Raw genomic sequence first — 18,093 nt, forward strand, 5'->3', positions numbered from 1 at the left:
GGTATTGAGAATCGAACCCAGTGCCTCATACTACACAAGTACAACCCCAACATACTACACAAGTAAAACCCCTAGAGTTTTGATAACTACTGAATATGGGTGGTGAAAGTAGACATCCTTGTCTTATTCCTGATTTTAGGGAAATGCTTTTAAGTTTTTCTTCATTATGATGTTGGCTTAGGATTTGTCATAAACAGACTAAGATGTTGAGGTTAAATTCCTTCCATCACTAGCTTCTCCAGTGTTTTCAACATGAATGGTTACTGTATTTAATCAAATGTTTTTTCTACATCTGTTAAGATGATCATATGTCCTTAATTCTATTTAAGTGGTGAATTACACTTATTGATTTTTGTATGTTGATCCAACCTTGTATCCCTGGGATGAAGCCCACTTGATCATGGTGTATTAGCTTCTTGATGTGTTTTGAGGGTAATATTAAGGATTTTTGCATCTCTGTCAGGGATATTGAGCTTTCTTGATGTGTGTTTGTCTAGTTTTGGTACCAGGGTTATACTGGCTTCATAGAATGTATTTGGGAGTGTTCCCTCACTTTCAATTTTATGGAATAAGTTGAGAAGGACTGGTGTTGGTTCTTTTTTAAAGGTCTCATAGAACTCAGCTGAGAATCCATTCAATCTTGTGTTTTTCTTTGTTGGTAGACTTTTAATTGCTGCTTCAATTTCATGACTTGATATTAGTCTGTTTAGGTTTCTGTATCTTCCTGGTTTAATTTGGGCAGGCTATGTGTGTCTAGAAATTTGTTTCCTAGATTTTCCAATTTATTGGGGTATACAGTTTCAAAATGAGTTCTAATACTCTGGATTTCGGTGATATGTCCTTTTTCAATTCTAATTTTTTTTTATTAGAGTTTATCAGAGATCCTCTAATTTTGGGTCCTCTATATTTTGGTTAGTTTGGCTAAGTGTTTATCTTTTTTGAAGAACCAACTCTGTTTCACTGATCCTGTATATTTGTTTTTTAATTTTCTAATTCATTAATTTAGGCTCTGATCTTTATTTCTTTTCCTCTGAATTTGGAAGTAGTTTCTTTCCTTTCTAAGGCTTTGAGGTAGAGCATAAGTTTATTTGTTTGGGAATCTGTTTTTGTAATGTAGTCAATACTATAAGTTTTTTCCTTAGTACTCCTTTCATACTGTCCCAGAGATTTTGATATGTTGTATCTCTGCTCTCATTCATTTCTAAGAATTTCTTGATTTCTTCTTTGATCCATTCTTAATTAAAACTATTCTTAAGTCTCCATGTTTTTAGGTGGTTTCTATTTTTTTCATTTTTCTTACTCTTGATTTCTAGTTTCATTCCATTATGATCTTGGGAATTCTTTTTTTTTTCCCCCTTTTCAATGCTTTATTCACTCAAATCACTCAATACAATTTCACTCTATAGGTTCTTAATCAAGAAAATGACAATCCTTAATGCTAGGCACTGCAATAGACATAATCAATTCACAGCAAACAATTCTAGATTAATTCTAAACACTGTAAACACACTTAATCACGACAGGTTCATGACAGACATTTCCTTCTGCATGATAAGCTCAAAGGTCAGATCAAAATTCTCAAGCCTTAGGCTCTAAATCTAGCAGATGCACACTCACTCATACCATGGGGATCAGGTCAGGAACCAAGGCAGGCTTCTCCTGGGGTGGAGCTGACAGCTGACTGAGGACAGGGTCATAGGGAGAAGTCCTTTTCTCACCAGAGTCAAGAGGCTGCTGTAGAGTTTGAGAGCCTGAGAACAACACAGAGGATTGGGCAGATGAGAAGAGTTGGGATGTCATTCTGGGTCCTCATCAGGCTCTCAGGCGGGAATTCTTCCTTAGGGCCTGGTTATTGGTTTGGGGTTTCTCTCTTCACATTTATGAGTTAAAGTATATTCAGGCTCAGGTAGGGCTAGATTATATTGGCTTGGCTGAGTTGTATTTCTCAGCAGCAGGTTCCCTACTTTGATCTTGAAGTGACCCACTTTCTAGACCCTTTTCAGAGAGGGGGAAGCCAGAAATGCCATGAATGTCAGCAACACATGAATAGCCTTAAGATAACTATCTGGTGTCTACTTTGACATCTGTAATACTGACAACTATATAGAAATGTTGAAGTCAGCACAAGTCAGGACTTCAATACCAACAATAAAAATAAAATAAAAATGGTGAACTAGATCAGGCATTGGTGTTAGCTGTGTCATCCACTGTGTCACAGTAATCACAACAATGTGAATGGGCAAAAATTACATAAACTATATAATCTAGTGGGAGTACAATGTCTTTTTTTTCCACCTACCACATGGGTAAAAATCAAATTTATTAATCACAGTATGCTATAAAATCTTCATAAATTGTTCACAGATGTGCAAGTTATAGATATATTTTTGCCCTGCTGAATAACTATTATACAAGTGGAAGTATGTATTAACAGATTTATGATTAATTGTATATGAATTGGATGATTAGTTTTGTAATTTTACACTAATTTTATTTTTGTACTCCACAACTGTCTTTTACATACAACTCATTACCTTAACATTTGGTGTATTTTCTGTTTCTAAAATAGGGACTAGTGTTGGATATAATTGATTTTTTAAAATGGCCAACAAGTATTCCCATCGCTACACACCAAATTATTTCATGATGTGACTTCTCAGCTCCTCTCATTAACGGGCAATCACCTCTTCCTGTTCCTGGAGTCTGAGCTGGTTTTATGACTTGCTTTGGCCAATAGAATTCTCCAGAAGCAATGTATGCCTTTTTCTAATCTAGACCACAAGATTCCTTGCTGATTTCAGGAACTTGCTTATAAACATGTTAAATGACTACATGCCTGAGCTTGGGTAGCCTGGTAGAAATCTGAAACATTATGGAAGTGTACCAAAATACCCCAGCCAACAGTGAGCCAGCCCCAGTCAGCCTGGCAGCTTGATCACAATCAAGAGTTAGCCTAGATAAGACCAGAGGAACCACTTAGCTTGTTCCAGCCCATAGCAATGACCCTCAGAATCATGAATTAAATAAATGGTTATTATTATAAATGGTTGTTTGTTAGTCAACTAATTACTATTCTCAATTAACTTATTGTAAGTTTCCTGACTGCTTAAAATTTTTAAATTAAATCCTTCTAAGAATACCTATTATTTTTCTATTAATGTAATTTTATTATTAAAAAATGGAAAAATAATGAAATGCAGGAAGAATAAAACTAGTATAACTCCTGTTAAAATGTTTGTGTATATCTTTCCAGTCTTTTTTCTAAATATGGACACATTTTTATAAAATTTAATGTATGCTTTTTAAAAGTGTATTTTGGAACATTCCTGGAAACTTTCTTCATAAACTTTTTTTTTTTTTTTCAAATGAATGCATAGTTTTTTTTAAAAAAAATTCTATATATGACAGCAGAATGCATTATAATTCTTATTACACATATAGAGCACAATTTTTCATATCTCTGGTTGTATATAAAGTATATTCACATGAATTTATGTCTTCATACCTGTACTTTGGATAATAATGATCCTCACATTCCATCCTCATTAATAACCCCATGCCCTCTCCCTTCTCTTGCCACCCCTCTGCCCTATCTAGAGTTTTCTGATCCTCCCATGCTCCCTCTCCCTACCCCACTATGAATCAGCTTTATATCAAAACATTCGGCATTTGTTTTTTTTGGGATTGGCTAACTTCACTTAGCATTATCTTCTCTAACTCCATCCAAAAAATATAGAACGTTTCACGAATTTGCATGTCATCCTTGCACAGGGGCCATAATAGTCTTCTCTCTCATTCCAATTTTAGTATATGTGCTGCTGAAGTGAGCACTTCATATACCTTTTTATTATTATTTATTTATTTATTCTAATTTGTTATACACAATGGCAGGATGCAATTCATTTCATATTACAATATAGAGCACAACTTTTTTAAGTCACTGATTGTACTCAAAGTATTTTCTCACCATTCGTGTCTTCATACATGTACTTAGGGTAATGATGTTTAACTCATTCCACCATCATTCCTACCCCTTTGCCCCCTCCTTTCCCCTCCCTCAGGAGTACAATTTCTTAAAGAGAAAACAGGGTAGGAAGGTGAGAGAAAGTTTGAAATATTTAAAAAGTGTTGAGACAGGGGATAGGTAGCAGATGTTGGCTATAAAGAAATAAAAGTTATTTAAAAAGAAAGAGTGAACAGGAAAATTTGGCTGTTAGTGGGTGAAGAGAATGAAGAAAAGGAGACAAGAGGGACAAAAACCATGGTAAAAACAAATCAGCAAATATAAGATCAAAACCACTCAAACCCTCATATAATTGTACCCCACCTAAGTCAAATCAAGGCGAAACAGTAGATAAGTATAGAAGAAAGCAATTAATGTCAAAGTAAAATTATGAGTATATATATATTTTTAATGAATATATCCATGCTGTGGGAACACATGCATCTATACCTCTCCCTGCACACACAAAATTATGCATAATGGAAAAAGTAAAAAGTGGGTATAATGAAGTGTTTGAAAAAAATTAAAAAGCTAAAATTAAAAAAAATATGTAAATGGGAGAATGGAGAAAAGAAAAATAAGGGAGAAGAGCAACTCATAAGAGTTGCTTTTTCCACTGAGGTGGTCAGAACTGTCAGCAGGGATAGATTTGTATTTTTATTTGTTTTTGGCTTTGTAACCCTTGGGTTGATGGACAGGGATTGTTAAACAAATGCCTTGTGTTCCTCACTTAGCTGCTAACTGTTGTGACTAGGAGGCAAAGCTGATTTGAGTAGATCTCGGCTTCCAGTCTCCCAGTAAAGGCTGGGATAGCACAGTTTGGGTGCTGATAAATTGTGTTCTTTTTCTCTTTTGGTACCAGGGATTGAACTCCCGGTTGCTTAACCACTGAGTAACACCCCCACCCCTTTTTGATATTTTATTTAGAGACAGGTCTGCCATGCGTCCAGCGCTGGCTTCATTAAAAAAGGTTCGATTTGTGAGTAAATGCTAGGGAGTTTTAAATTAAAGAGACAAGACTCCAATTACCTTTAAAACCGGCTCCCGGATGGCTTCTCCCCAGCTCCCGCCTCCAGCCACCTAATTCGGTATGGAGGTTTACTGAAGAGGCTAGCAAGAGAGAGAACACGCCAGGGAGTGGACTTTTATTGGGTAACAAAAAATTCCAGGAAAAATCCCATCCAATGAAGGTTAAGGGGGGCAGCATCCCAAGGTCAGGGGCGATAATTGGGTCTTTGGGGCAGTGGCCAGACACGCCTCTGCATAGACAAGCCCTTGGACCTGGAGAAGGGTGGGGAAAGCTCTGACACAGCTGTGTCCAAGCGCCTCTCACTCAGCCAGGGAGGTAATTCAAATCACGTGAAGGATGGCCTTCCACAGACATGATCTCACTAACTTGTTTAGGGCCTTGCTAAGTTGTTGAGGCTGGCTTTGAACTCGTGATCCTTCTGCCTCAGCTTCCTGAGCTGCTGAGATTACAGGTGTGCACCACTGTTACCTGCTCAGATTATGTATTTCTATAGCAGGGGTGGTACAGAATTCTAAATTGGAAGTTCCATTGGTTGGGGTTTAGTCTTAGTCTTATCTGAACTTTGGAACTTTTTGGGTAGGTGTTTGGTATTTGATCCACTCCCTCTAGTGCTGGGGAGGTGCTGGTCTCTGCATCTAGGTCTCTAGGGCCTCTAGTAAAATCCACTTTTAGGTTGTAGGGATCTAAACCTCCACAGGTTTCACCTTTACCACTAAGAGTATGAAATACAGGGTATCTGCCCTGGAGTGCAGATTCTCCTATGTGGTCCCTATAGACATCTTCCCAGTAGCTCTTGTGGGGCGCCAGTGACAAGAACAACTTTGTCTATTAAGATCCTGAGTCTGAACGGTCCAGGTAAAATTATCTTTGTGCCTGTTGCAGTCTCTGATTCAGGTACCCTTTGAGATTTTTTTTTTAGTTGGCTGCTGGTAGCTTGCTCTGAGATCCTGATCATCTAGAGCTGCACCACACAGTGGCTGTGGCTTTCCCTGCCCAGGAGCATTTATTGCATCCAGAAAGCATTTATTGAATCCCAACTCCTGGGCTAGCTGTTTTTGGATTTGCTTTCATTGAGCCACTTTGCCTAGGACTGTGTCCATTAAAATTAACCTTCCTCTCAAATCCACAGATTTTCCAAAGTCAATTTTTTCTTATTTTAAAAATTTCTTTATCTGCTGGCCATATCATCTCCTTTGTCTACTGCTGGTGCACCTCTAACATATTTCTTATGTTTAAATTTGACTTTCTGTGTGTCTCTTTTTTCCAAGTTTTTTTTTTTTTTTTTTTTAACAACAGTTTAGTATTAAGTTTCAGTGCATTCTTAGTTTCCCTCCTTTCTGAGAAGCAGTCTTCCAGCTTTGGAATTCTGGTTGCTAAAGAACTGCTGGAAAGTGCATCCTTTTGCTAATCTGCCATTCTCTCTCCACACTAATTCTTAGTCCCCAAAAGTGGAACTACTTGTTCTTAGACTGAAATGTCAAGAACTGTGAGCTAAAATAACCTTGTGCTGTTTATAAGTTAATTGCCTCTGATATTTCATTGCCTCTGATATTTCATTACAGGAATGCAAAGCTAGCTAATAGCTGTCAGTGGTCTGTTCCTTTTTATGCTGAGAAGTATTTCACTGTGTGGATATACCACTATTTGCTTATTCATTCACCTGTTGATGGACATTTGAGTTGTTTTCAGTTTCTGGCTATTTGAAACTGACCTCATGTAAATATTTCTGTTCAAGGTTTTGTGTAGACATATGCTCTCATTTCTCTTTGGTAGATACCTAGAACTTGAATTGCTGAGACATACAATAAATACATGTTAACTTTTTAAGACATTGCCAGGCTTTTCCAAAGGTGCTCTATCATTTCACATTCCTAATAGGGTATGAAAGTTCTAATTTCTTTATATCCTCACCAACCCTTCAATCAAAAATTGAAGATTGAACATCTCAATTTTGATGAGTATTTTCATTGGATATATAATTTTAATTTGGAAGCTATTTCCTTTCCATATTTCCATTTTCTCCTGGATTCCATTGTTTCTGCTGAGGGTTCACTTGTCAGTGTCTTTGTCGATCCTTTGAAGGCATTCTACCATTTCTTTGGCTTCCTTTTAATATTTTTCTCTTTGCTTTTGTTTTAAAATAGTTTTACCTTGTGTCTAGTCAAGTTTACTTTTGAGTTATCCTTCTCAGATTTTGTAGCACTTCTTGAATTGGTGGCTTGATGTTATACATCAGTTTTAGTAAATTCATAACCATTATATCTTCAAATATTGCGTTCATCACGTTCTCTTTTCGGTTTTTCTTTTTTAAAGAGAGAGAAAATTTTAATATTTATTTATTTTTAGTTTTTGGCAGTATGTGGTGCTGAGGATCATCGAACCCAGGCCGCATGCATGCCAGGCGAGCGCGCTACCACTTGAGCCACATCCCCAGCCCCTCTTTTTAGTTTTTCCAGGATTTCAGTTCTGTTAGAGTTTATCATTGAATCCCTATGTCTTTTATGTTTTTTATTCTTCATCTTTTTAATCTTTTGATACTTTATTCTAGATATTTTCTGTGGATTATTGGATTTTTTTGTTTTAGAATTTGTTTAGTTCTTTGGTTTTTAATTTTCTGAAATTGTTTTGAACATACTAAGTTAATTTATTTTAGAATCTATTCAATTTATTTTAGATGGGAGTGGTGGTCATACAGTATTACAAGAGTATTAGATGCTAGTGAATTGTTCAGTTTAAAATGGTTAATTTTATGTGGTGTGAACTTTATCTCCATTTAAATCTGATAATTCGATTATCTGGTTCTAATTGGATCATTTTTTGTGTTTGTTTAGATTTCTATTTGTGTTTTCTTGTTCTCTGGCATGCCTGATTATTATTATTATTGCATGCTGAGCTTTTTTTCATATTTTATTGATGTATTATAATTGTACATAGTGGTGAGATTCATTGCATATTTGTACAAACGTATGATATAATAATTTAACCAATATCATTCCCCAGTATCTCCCTTCCCCTGTGTGTCCTCTCCATCTTTCTTTTCCCTTTTCCTTTAGCTTTCATATATGAGAGAAAACATATGACCCTTGACTGATTAAAATTGCACTGTTTATATATGTCACATTTTCTTTATCCATTCATCTATTGCTGGACAACTAGACTGGTTCCATAGTTTGGCTATTGTGAATTGTGCTGTTATAAACAGGTATGCATGTATCACTATAGTATGAAGGTTCTAATTCTTCAGGATAAATACTAAGGATTGGTACAGCTGGGTCATAAGGTAGTTCTGTTTGTAGTCTTTTGAGAAAACTCCATATTGGTTTCCATTTGTGGTACTGGGAATTGAACTCAGGGGCACTTGACCGCTGAGCCACATCCCCAGCCTGTTTTGTTTTATATAGAGACAGGTTCTTGCTGAGTTGCTTGGGGCTTCACTAAATTGCTGAGGCTAGCTTTGAATTCACAATCTTTCTACCTCAGCCTGCCAAGCTGCTGGGATTACAGGTGTACACCACCACATCTGGCTGGCCATTTGTATTCTTTTGAGAAATGTCTGCTAAGTTTATTTGCTTATTTATTGATTGGGTTGTTTGAGTTCTTTTTGTTTTTATTTCTTGGTTTTTTTTTGTTTTTTTTTGGTACTAGGGATGGAACCCTGCTTAATGACTGAACCACATCTCTAGCGTTTTTTTTTTTTTTTTTTTTTTAAATAATGAGACAAGGCCTTACTAAGTTGCTTAGGGCCTTGCTAAGTTGCTGAGGCTGGCATTGAACTTGCAATCCTCAGTCTTCCAAGTCACTGGGATTACAGCCATGTACCTACATATCCGGCTTTGAATTCTTTATATATTTTGGATATTAATCCTCTGTGAGAAGAGTAACAAAGATTTTCTCCTGTTCTGTAGGTTCTCTTTGCATTCTTGTTTTCTTTGCTGCACATAAACTTTTTAATTTGATGCCATCATATTTATTATTTCAATAGAAACTAAATATGACTTTGGGTAAAGTATTAAGACAGTATGTCTTAGAGGTACATATCATAATCATGTTTTTAAAAAATTTCTTACAGATCAGATGCCAACATTACAAGAAAAAACGAATGGAACAACAAGAGATTATTGCTTCTCTGCAAAAGGATATCTGTAGATTAACAAAGGAGGAAGAAGAACGCATCATCACTCAAAACAGAGTGTTTGCCTATCTCTTCAAAAGAGTTCCTCATACCGTCCTGGATAGACAGTAATGTTCACCCCATAAGATGATAATGTAGCTAAAGTCATTTTTCAAAAATAAGTTTATTGGGCTAGGGTTGTGGCTCAGTGGTGGAATGCTTGCCTAGCATGTGTGAGGCACTGGGTTCGATCTTTAGTACCATATAAAATACGTAAATAAAAAACTTAAAGGTATTGTGTCCATTTACAACTAAAAAAATATTTTTTTAAAGTTTTGTTTTATTTATTTATATGTGGTACTGAGAATCGAACACAGTGCCTCACACATGCCAGGCAAGTGCACTACTGCTGAGCCACAGCCCCAGCCCCCAAAAAATATTTTTTAAAAAATTGAGTTTATCATGGGAGATGAGAGTGGTTGTATTTCTCATAGAGGAGACTCTCTCCCTCTCTTCTGCTTTTTTCCTTCTCCATTCTTTACTTTTTTAAGTTTTATTTTATTTATTTATATGTGGTGCATATAAATAAATAAAATAAATATAAATATATAAATATGTTTATATTTATTTTATTTTTATTTTTTTATATGCTCTAGTGCCCTGGAGCTCTTTGAGGAATGAAATTAGATATTTGTTAAAAATAACACAAATATTTAAAATTAACAATTGAGTTCCCAGTTAGTTTATAAAGCTGTTTTAATTTTTATTAACTGATAAATAAATACATACAAATTGTACATACTAGTGGAATAATATGATGTTTTGTTGCATGTATATGTTATATCATATTTAAATTAGGTCAAACTTTTCTGTTTCTTGAACATTTATCATTTCTTCAGGGTAAAAATTTTGAAAATCCTTTTTTCTAGCTTTTTGAAATATGCAGTTTATTATTGTTACCTATCATCACTCTACTGTAGCACCTCAGAACTTGTTCCAATCTAACTGTAACTTAGTACCCATTGATCAACCTTTCTCTATCCCTTGCTTCTCCCCCAAATCTCCCAGAACCATTTTTTTTTTTTTTATGAGCACAGTACCTTTATGTTATTTGTAAGTGGTGCTGAGGATTGAACACAGTGCCTCACATGTTCTAGGCACGTGCTCTACCATTGAGCTACAACCTCAGCCCCCCATGTTTTCAACTTTGATGAAATCAACTTTTTTTAGATTCTACATGTAAGATCTCTGGTTCCATTTATGTGTTTTTTGTAAATAATAGGATTTCATCATTTTTAATGACTGAATAATATTCCATTGTATATGTATGTGTATATATATCTATATCACATTTATTCATTCATCAATTTATGAACACTCAAGTTATTGCTATTTCTTGGCTATTGTAAATAATGCTGCTTTTGAACATGGGAGTGCAGCAGTATTTTTGACATTACTGTTTTTTTTTTTCCCTCTGGATGTACATACCCAGTAGAATTGCTGAATCACATAGCAATTTAAAATTTTTGAGGAAGCTCTGTACTGTTTTCCACAATGGCTGTACTAATTTATATTCCTATTGACAGTATACATAGTTCTCTTTTCTCCACAATCTTGCCAGTACTCATTATCTTTAATCTTTTTGATTATAGCCATTCTTATTGGGTTGAGGTGATTTCTCATGGTTTTGATTTCCATTTCCCTGAATATTAGTGATGTTGAACATTTTTTCATATACCTATCGGACATTTATGTTGTCTTTGGAAAATTGTTTCTTGAGGCCTCTTGCCAATTTTTAAATTGGATTATTTGGTTTTTGGTATTGTGTATATGAAGTTGGTTTTGTATCCTGAATATCAACCCCCATATGTATGGCTTGCAATTATTTCTTTTATCGGTTGTCTCTTCACTCTTTTGATCCTTTCCTTAGCTATGCAGAGTTTTTTAGTTTGATGTAATCATATTTGTCTTTTTTATTTTTGTTTCTTGGGCCTTTAGGGTCTTCTTCAAAACATCTTGCTCATTTCAATATCCTGAAGCATTTTTTGTTTTCTTCTAGTAGTTTCCTAGATTTAACCTTATGTGAAAGTTTTTAATCTATTTTGAGTTATTTTTATAACAGAGAGGTCTAGTTTTATTCTTCCGCATGTAAATGTCCAATTCTTCCAGCTTCTTAAAACTCCTGGTTAACCTATCAGACATTTATCAAAAGAACTGATTACTTTTAGTAAGGAATGGTGTTTAGATACTACTGTATAGATGTTGAGATTGCTTGAGTTATTACGTTTTCTTTGACTTAAGACTTCAGTGAAAAGAGCTAAGAACTGTGTTTCTGGGGGAAAAGAAATCTTTTTTTTCCAGCTGAAGTTAATGTTACAGTACTTTTAATTAAACTCTTTGTTTTATTTCATAACTCTTTTTAAAGTTTTTGTTCTTTTTGTGGTGCTGTGGATGAATCCAGGATCAATATAACTAATTTAACCTTTAATGTGTTAAAATATTCTAAAGTAATCCCAGAATTACTAACAATAAGCCTATTGAATTAAATTTACATTTCTTTAGTGTTTTATATTCTACCATAGATGCAGTCAAAATGTGGTTTTCTAAAATATCTTGAAATACCACTTTTCTGTGTGTTTGTGTCACCAAATTAGTAAACATTGGGGTTTAACTTGTTAATTCTTAGGAATTGCCTTTTTTTATTTACTTAAAACAGTTACATAATTTCAAAGTCAAAACTATAATTATTCTTGTTTTCATTTCTTCCCTTTTATACCACCTTAGACTTACTCCCCGCCTTGTAGGCATTGGTTTTAAATGCTTAGTATTTTTAGCAATATAAGCTGTATTGGTATTATATTTGCATTCTCCTTTGAATGAAAGGTATCTCTTTGTGTTTTTTACTCATCAATATGAACTGATTGCATTTAAACTAGTCTTATATATTTATGTAATAGGATTGAGAATCAACTATATTAGGTGCTTCTATTGTGCATAAAAAATGAAGTTATATATAAGTTTGAAGATTTGAGAATACATCTGTGATCTACATAATTTTCATCCTTTTGAAGAAAAAGGAAGGATAAACACTTTGATTCATAAAATATGTAGTTAGTGATAGGTGTGAATAAATGGAAAGAAGAAGAAAGCAAGGAGAGAAAATAAAGGTAAAGAAGATTAAAAAGGAGGAGAGGCAGAGAGAGTTACAGTGGGAGGAAAGGATAGAGCAATGAAGGGGAAACAAAAGCAACGACAAAATGAACCCCCAGAACAGCCAATATGAGTGAGTGAGACACTGAGGGAACTTGTTATTGCCACATAAAGTTGGGCTGATCCAGGTATGGATTTGTCTAATGGGCCAGAGATTTTTTCTGCTCTCATTTATTTTTGTGGTGCTAGGGATTAGACTTGGGGCCTTTTGCATGCTGGGTAAATGCTCTACCCCAGAACTCTACACCCCCAGCCTTATGTTTGACTTTTAATGAAGCAAATCTTCGGTTTGAGACATTGAAATTAAAAATTGAGTTAACCTTATTAAAAATACAGCTATTGTCAAAAGGTATAAAGGCACTAGTCTAACATAGAGCAAACATAGATGAGTGAAGCCATGATTTCTGCATTCTGTGAGCCAATGGTCTAGTTGAGTAGATAGGTATGTAAGTAAATATAAGGCAGATAGTGGTATGTACTGTACCTGTGGGGCAAATGGGATGCTGAGTATGACAGAGAGGAGTGAAAGGTAGAGGCCCCAGAGAGGCTTCATGAAGATGGCCGGCTTGCAGCTAGACAATTAGGAACTGTAGAATTTTAATAGAGGTAAGAGAAAGGATTTTTCAGTTAGAGGAATACACAAGAAGGAAAGTGAATTTACTTGGAAATGGCAAGTAATGTAAGAGGTCTCAAGCATGGTGAACATGGTATGTGTTGATCATTGTGTAGTAGTATTGTCATGTTAACCGATGAACTATTAGCATTCCAATCCCTCTTCAGCTTTTTGATGTGAAAACCAGCACTGCCTCTCCACGTGCCCCCTGGCTTACAATATCATCTCCCAGTAAAGGACCCAGAGTTCTTTTTCAACACGTGCATAAATTTATATATAATTTCTTTCTCTATTTTCTAGACCAAATAGAGTAATATTATACATTTGGTTGTACAATATTTTTCCCTCATCAATCCTTATTAGGACATGATGCAAATTTACATCATTACTCCCAGTGCCACATTATTTCTTATAGTATGGATGTGCCACTGTTTAACCTTTTTCCTGTTGAAGGCCTAGAAGATTTGTTTTTTTTTTTTTCCACTCTTATAAATGATATAGTGGATAACTTTGTTCATGCTCAGTTGCATCCTTGGGCAAATATTTTGTGGGCAAGATTGCTAGAGGTAGTCTTGTTAGAACAAGGAGAATATACATTTAATAGGTTAAAGTATACTATTTATGGCTATTTAAACATCTGTTAAAAATAATATAAAATATGACTTAGTATAATATTTGATTCTGACAGGAGTCTTTTAAACTTTTAAAATCCTGCCAGATAATCTGTACTTCCTTTTATCACTATAATTTGAAATTATGTTAGAATAGTAGATATCATACTGCATTTTGAAAATAATTCAATATAGATTTTATTTTCTAGGTTGCTTTGCCTAATTGACTACTATGAATCTAAAATAAGAAAAATCTATACACAAAGGTATGAATAATCCTGTTACAACTTTTGAAGTTACTATCCAGTAATGAATCATATCAAAAGTTTCTATAGCCTTTTGAAACTTTAAATATCCTACAGAAATCTACCTAATGTCACTAAGAAGTATTTTTAAATATTGTATTTTACTACCTATGTTAAAATATATTAATATACATATATTCAATAACCATCAAAGTATTAGTTAACAGCAGAAATGGCATTTCCTCTTATTTTGTCGCAGTATTATAATTTGTTCTATTGACGTCACCTAGCTCACTCAAAAGTTACCAAGTATATCCACAAAATGCAAAGAAGTAAATGAGCCGCCTACCAAAGTGTAACATAATTAGGATCAGATTTATGAGATAAAGGTAAAAATGTCAGTGAAAACCATATAGATTAAAGCACACATGTCACTTCTGAATAAAGAAGTAAGGGTAAATAGTCTTTGGTTAACCTAAAAATAGCTGAAGAATATCTAAGACCATGTAATCTAAAATGCTTTAATGAACAGTAGCTATTCTGTTCATTGTTTATAAATGGAGCAGTTCTTTCAATAAATAGACATTTACTTGAGCATCCACTTGGTGTCATGTTCTATTTTAGGTACTTAGGATCCCAGGATAACAAATCAGATACATTTTTTGCTTCCATGAAGCATATACTTGACTATTCTTGCCCTAAGAATGACTTTTCAGAAATAGCTGGGGGCAGGGGAAGAAAGGGAAAAGAAAGAAGAAAGGAGCAATCGAAGAAGAGAAGGATAAAAGCAACTAAGGCTAAAAGTGAATCACTCTAGTCAGAAAGCATCATATCAAGTGCTCAGAGATTTCTGACTTTGTCATTTCAATGGTAGACACAGTGTTGTATAGATTCTACAGAGATTGGACAGTTTTTGATAATAGTCCTTCTAGAGTTTACAGTCTAATAAGGAAGATAAAATGTAAACACTAATGAAAATAACATAAGACTTAAGCACTAATATATAATGTCATAGTGAATAATTTCTAAAGATTGTATAGACAGTAAGTACTGTAGGAATTTAGAATAGGAGCAGAATCAATTTTGATTGGAGTGACCAGAGAAGCCTTCCCAAAGCAGATGTGGTTTATATTTATACCCTTTTTACTCATAGAATCCAAACAGTCTAAAATGCCTTTACCTTTTTTCTTTGTGCTTTTCCAAATCTTACCTACCCTTTAACTCCAGCACAACCCACACAATTATGATACTGGCAGATTTGAAATTTGCAGGGCACGCTGGGAGGCTGGAGACTCTGGAATGAATTGGTATTTCATTCTTGAGGCCAAATGCAGACTGGAAGTAGACAGTTAAAGTGAAATCTTGTCCTGAACAATGAAGTTGTATTTTAAAGAAAAATACACTGATTCAGTTTTTGAATTTAAAGTGTAATGAAAATTAGTTTTTCACTTCAACTAGCAATATTTCAAGTGCTCATTGGCCACATGTTAGCTAGAGGTTACTTTATAGGAGAGTACAGTATTATCTCATCAAGATTGTTAGTGATTTGTTAGCACTCTGTGGATCATAGAATATGCTTTAGTACATTTTATTTGCATTTTAATATCTTTTGTATTCACGGTAATCTTGAGGTAGATATGACAACTTCCTCTTTTACAGATAAGACTAAATTCTGAGAGATTGATCTATTCAGATGAAACTATTGGTTAATAACAGTGCCGAGGTTTGAATCAAGACTGAAGTCTGTGGTCTTGTCCATCTATGTTCTATGTTGTTGTTTTTTTAAGGCAGATTATTTGAGCTTCAGGTACTAGAAAGATAAAAACTGTATGTGGAGAATGCATTTTAAAGAAGAACACTTCTTTAATGTTCTGCATTGTTTTATTTGTTTATTCATTCAATAAGTGTCTTTTCAGCTCTTCTTATGTCCCATAATCTTCTAGGCAGTGAGATCCAGTGGTAAATAATAAAAAGTTCTGGTTCTCATATACTCTAAGTAAAGGGATAATTAATAGATATGTACTATTATTTTTGTAAGTAACGTGTTCTAATGCCATTTCTTATGTGAACAAATAGGAAATTTGGATTAAGTCATGGTTAGATTATTAAGCTCTTATTAGATTGGTTTAATTTTTATTAGCAAAATGTTTTTAAGATTTTTTTCATAAAATGTATACATGTATCTTTTCACAGGCACTATAAAGAAGATGAAAGTCAGTCAAGTGAAGAAAATGATTATCAAAATATGGGTGCATCACCGACTTATAAATGCCTTCTAGTGGTATGGGGACTATAACTAATAAATACTTAAAAATTTTTTTTTTTGTGGTGCTGGGGATTGAACCCATGGCCTTGTAATGTGAGGCAAGCATTCTACCAACTGAGCTAGATCCCCAGCCCCAAACACTTTCTTATAAAGTAAAATAATCACCCAGAAAGTTAATTATTTTTGTATGAAATGTGTTGCAGTCATTACAGAATCAACTCCAGGATGCAAAATCTAAGATTGATGCACTTACAAGTGAAAAGCTGAACCTCCAAAAAGATTTGGAAAGCAGGTGAGAGAAACTCAAGTAATGTTTCTTTTTTAAATTTTTTTTTTAAAGTAATGTTTCTTTGTCCTTTGACAAGTAAATACATACTGGAACTTGTTATGTTAAACCATTCTAACCCCTTTACCCTACAACCATCCTGAGTGCTTATTTTAGGCAGCATTTTTTGCTGCTGTGACTAAAGGACCCAACTAGTAATTGTAGAGGAGGAAAGTTTGTTTAAGGGGCTCACAGTTTCAGAGGTCTTAGTCCATAGAAGGCTGGCTCCATTCCTTAGAGATCGAGGTGATGCAGAGCATCATGGTGGGAGAATGTGGTGGAGGGAAGCTCACATCATGTCAGGAAGCAGAGAGGTCTCCACTTGTCAGACAAAAATACATGTAACCCAAAACCACGCCCCAATTCCTACCTCCTCCAGCCACACCCTACCACTTCAGTTACTACTCAGTTAATCCCTATCAGGGGATTAATTCACTGATTGACCTGCAACCCAATCAGTTCTTCTCTGAACCTTCTTGCATTGTCTCACATGTGAGCTTTTGGGGGACACCTCATCTAAACCATAACAGTGCTTCACACTCATATTCATGGTTATTTGTGTCCCATGGTAAATGATAGAAGGTCTACCCATAGGCAAGGAAAATGAGAAAATAGGAGTCTGTGTTGAAGAAGTTAAAACTGGGTAAGAACTTTCGAGTAGGTATTTTTCCTTTAAAATTAGCTTTATTGGTGTATAATTGATATACAATACATTGCACATAATTTAAAAGTTTTGACATTCGTATACTCTGTGAAACAATCATAATTGAGATCATCACCCTAAAAGTTTTCTTTTGTAATCTCTTCTTCCCAGTTTATTTTGCCATTATACAATAGTTTATATTTCCTAGACTTTCTGTAAGTGGAGCCATATTATTTTTCTTTTTATCTTCCAGTGAGCATGATTTTTTTGCATTTTTAAATTGTTTAAATTGTTAACTGACAAATTATAGTTGTATATGTCTTTGGGGTACAAAGTAATTTGATTTTATGAATATGAGGTAGAATAATTAAGCTAACCTATCCATCACCTCAAATATTTACACTTTGTGTGTGTGTGTGTGTGTGTGTGGTGAAAACATTGTAACTTAGTGATTTTGAAATGTTCAAAGTTTTATACCAGTGGGTTTCTCATTCCCAAATTACTTGAGAATATCTTGTGATTTCTTATTGTGGAAAGAGAAGAAAAGTAAATAGTTCTTGTAACACAACAGAAAGCTATATGCAGCATAATTACAACGAGAAACTGCCATCTGTTGACAGTAATACAGAGTGAACATTGTTGACACTTTATTTTTATTCAGCAAATATTTGTTGAATACTTTTAATAAGTTAGGCAGTTCTCCAAGCTGTGGGATTAAACAATGACCATACAAATCCCTTGATCTCATAAAGCTTACACTGGATTTATTGCAGTGCTGGGGATAAACCCAGCACTTGTGGATGCTAGGCAAAGTATCTTATCTCTGAGCTTCATTGCCAAACTTTAAAGCTTAAACTTTAATGAAGAGAAACTATTAATGGTTTACATGTAAGTCATTTATATAAAGTCTGAAAAACTGCTAGGTAATACGTACATTTATGGTTACATAAATATATAGTAAAGATTTTAAGAATAATGCTTTGGAATAAGGAACAGTAAATTTAGGATAGTGTGGGAAGAAGAATGACATTAATGA

General features: G+C 34.5%; 1 protein-coding gene and 1 non-coding gene across 10 annotated transcripts in view; one reads left to right on the top strand and one right to left on the bottom strand.

The window, feature by feature from the left end:
- The window catches only part of Cep70 (centrosomal protein 70), a 51,945-nt gene that overhangs the window by 10,774 nt on the left and 23,078 nt on the right, over positions 1-18,093 (top strand). For 7 of the 9 annotated variants that reach the window (XM_015486997.2, XM_048794335.1, XM_048794334.1 and 4 more), the window contains 4 exons: positions 9,103-9,272; positions 13,788-13,844; positions 16,017-16,104; positions 16,293-16,381. In XM_015486997.2, coding sequence (XP_015342483.1) covers positions 9,103-9,272; positions 13,788-13,844; positions 16,017-16,104; positions 16,293-16,381 — 404 coding nt within the window. The remainder of the gene's footprint in view (positions 1-9,102; positions 9,273-13,787; positions 13,845-16,016; positions 16,105-16,292; positions 16,382-18,093) is intronic. The other 2 variants (XM_048794332.1, XM_048794333.1) reach the window with 1 other exon arrangement.
- On the bottom strand, positions 3,727-3,831 carry LOC125613658. The gene has a single exon (XR_007344223.1). It is a non-coding gene; the product is annotated as a U6 spliceosomal RNA (small nuclear RNA).

Source organism: Marmota marmota, unplaced genomic scaffold (assembly GCF_001458135.2).
Source record: "Marmota marmota marmota unplaced genomic scaffold, marMar, whole genome shotgun sequence".
In the NCBI taxonomy this organism is placed as follows: domain Eukaryota; kingdom Metazoa; phylum Chordata; class Mammalia; order Rodentia; family Sciuridae; genus Marmota; species Marmota marmota.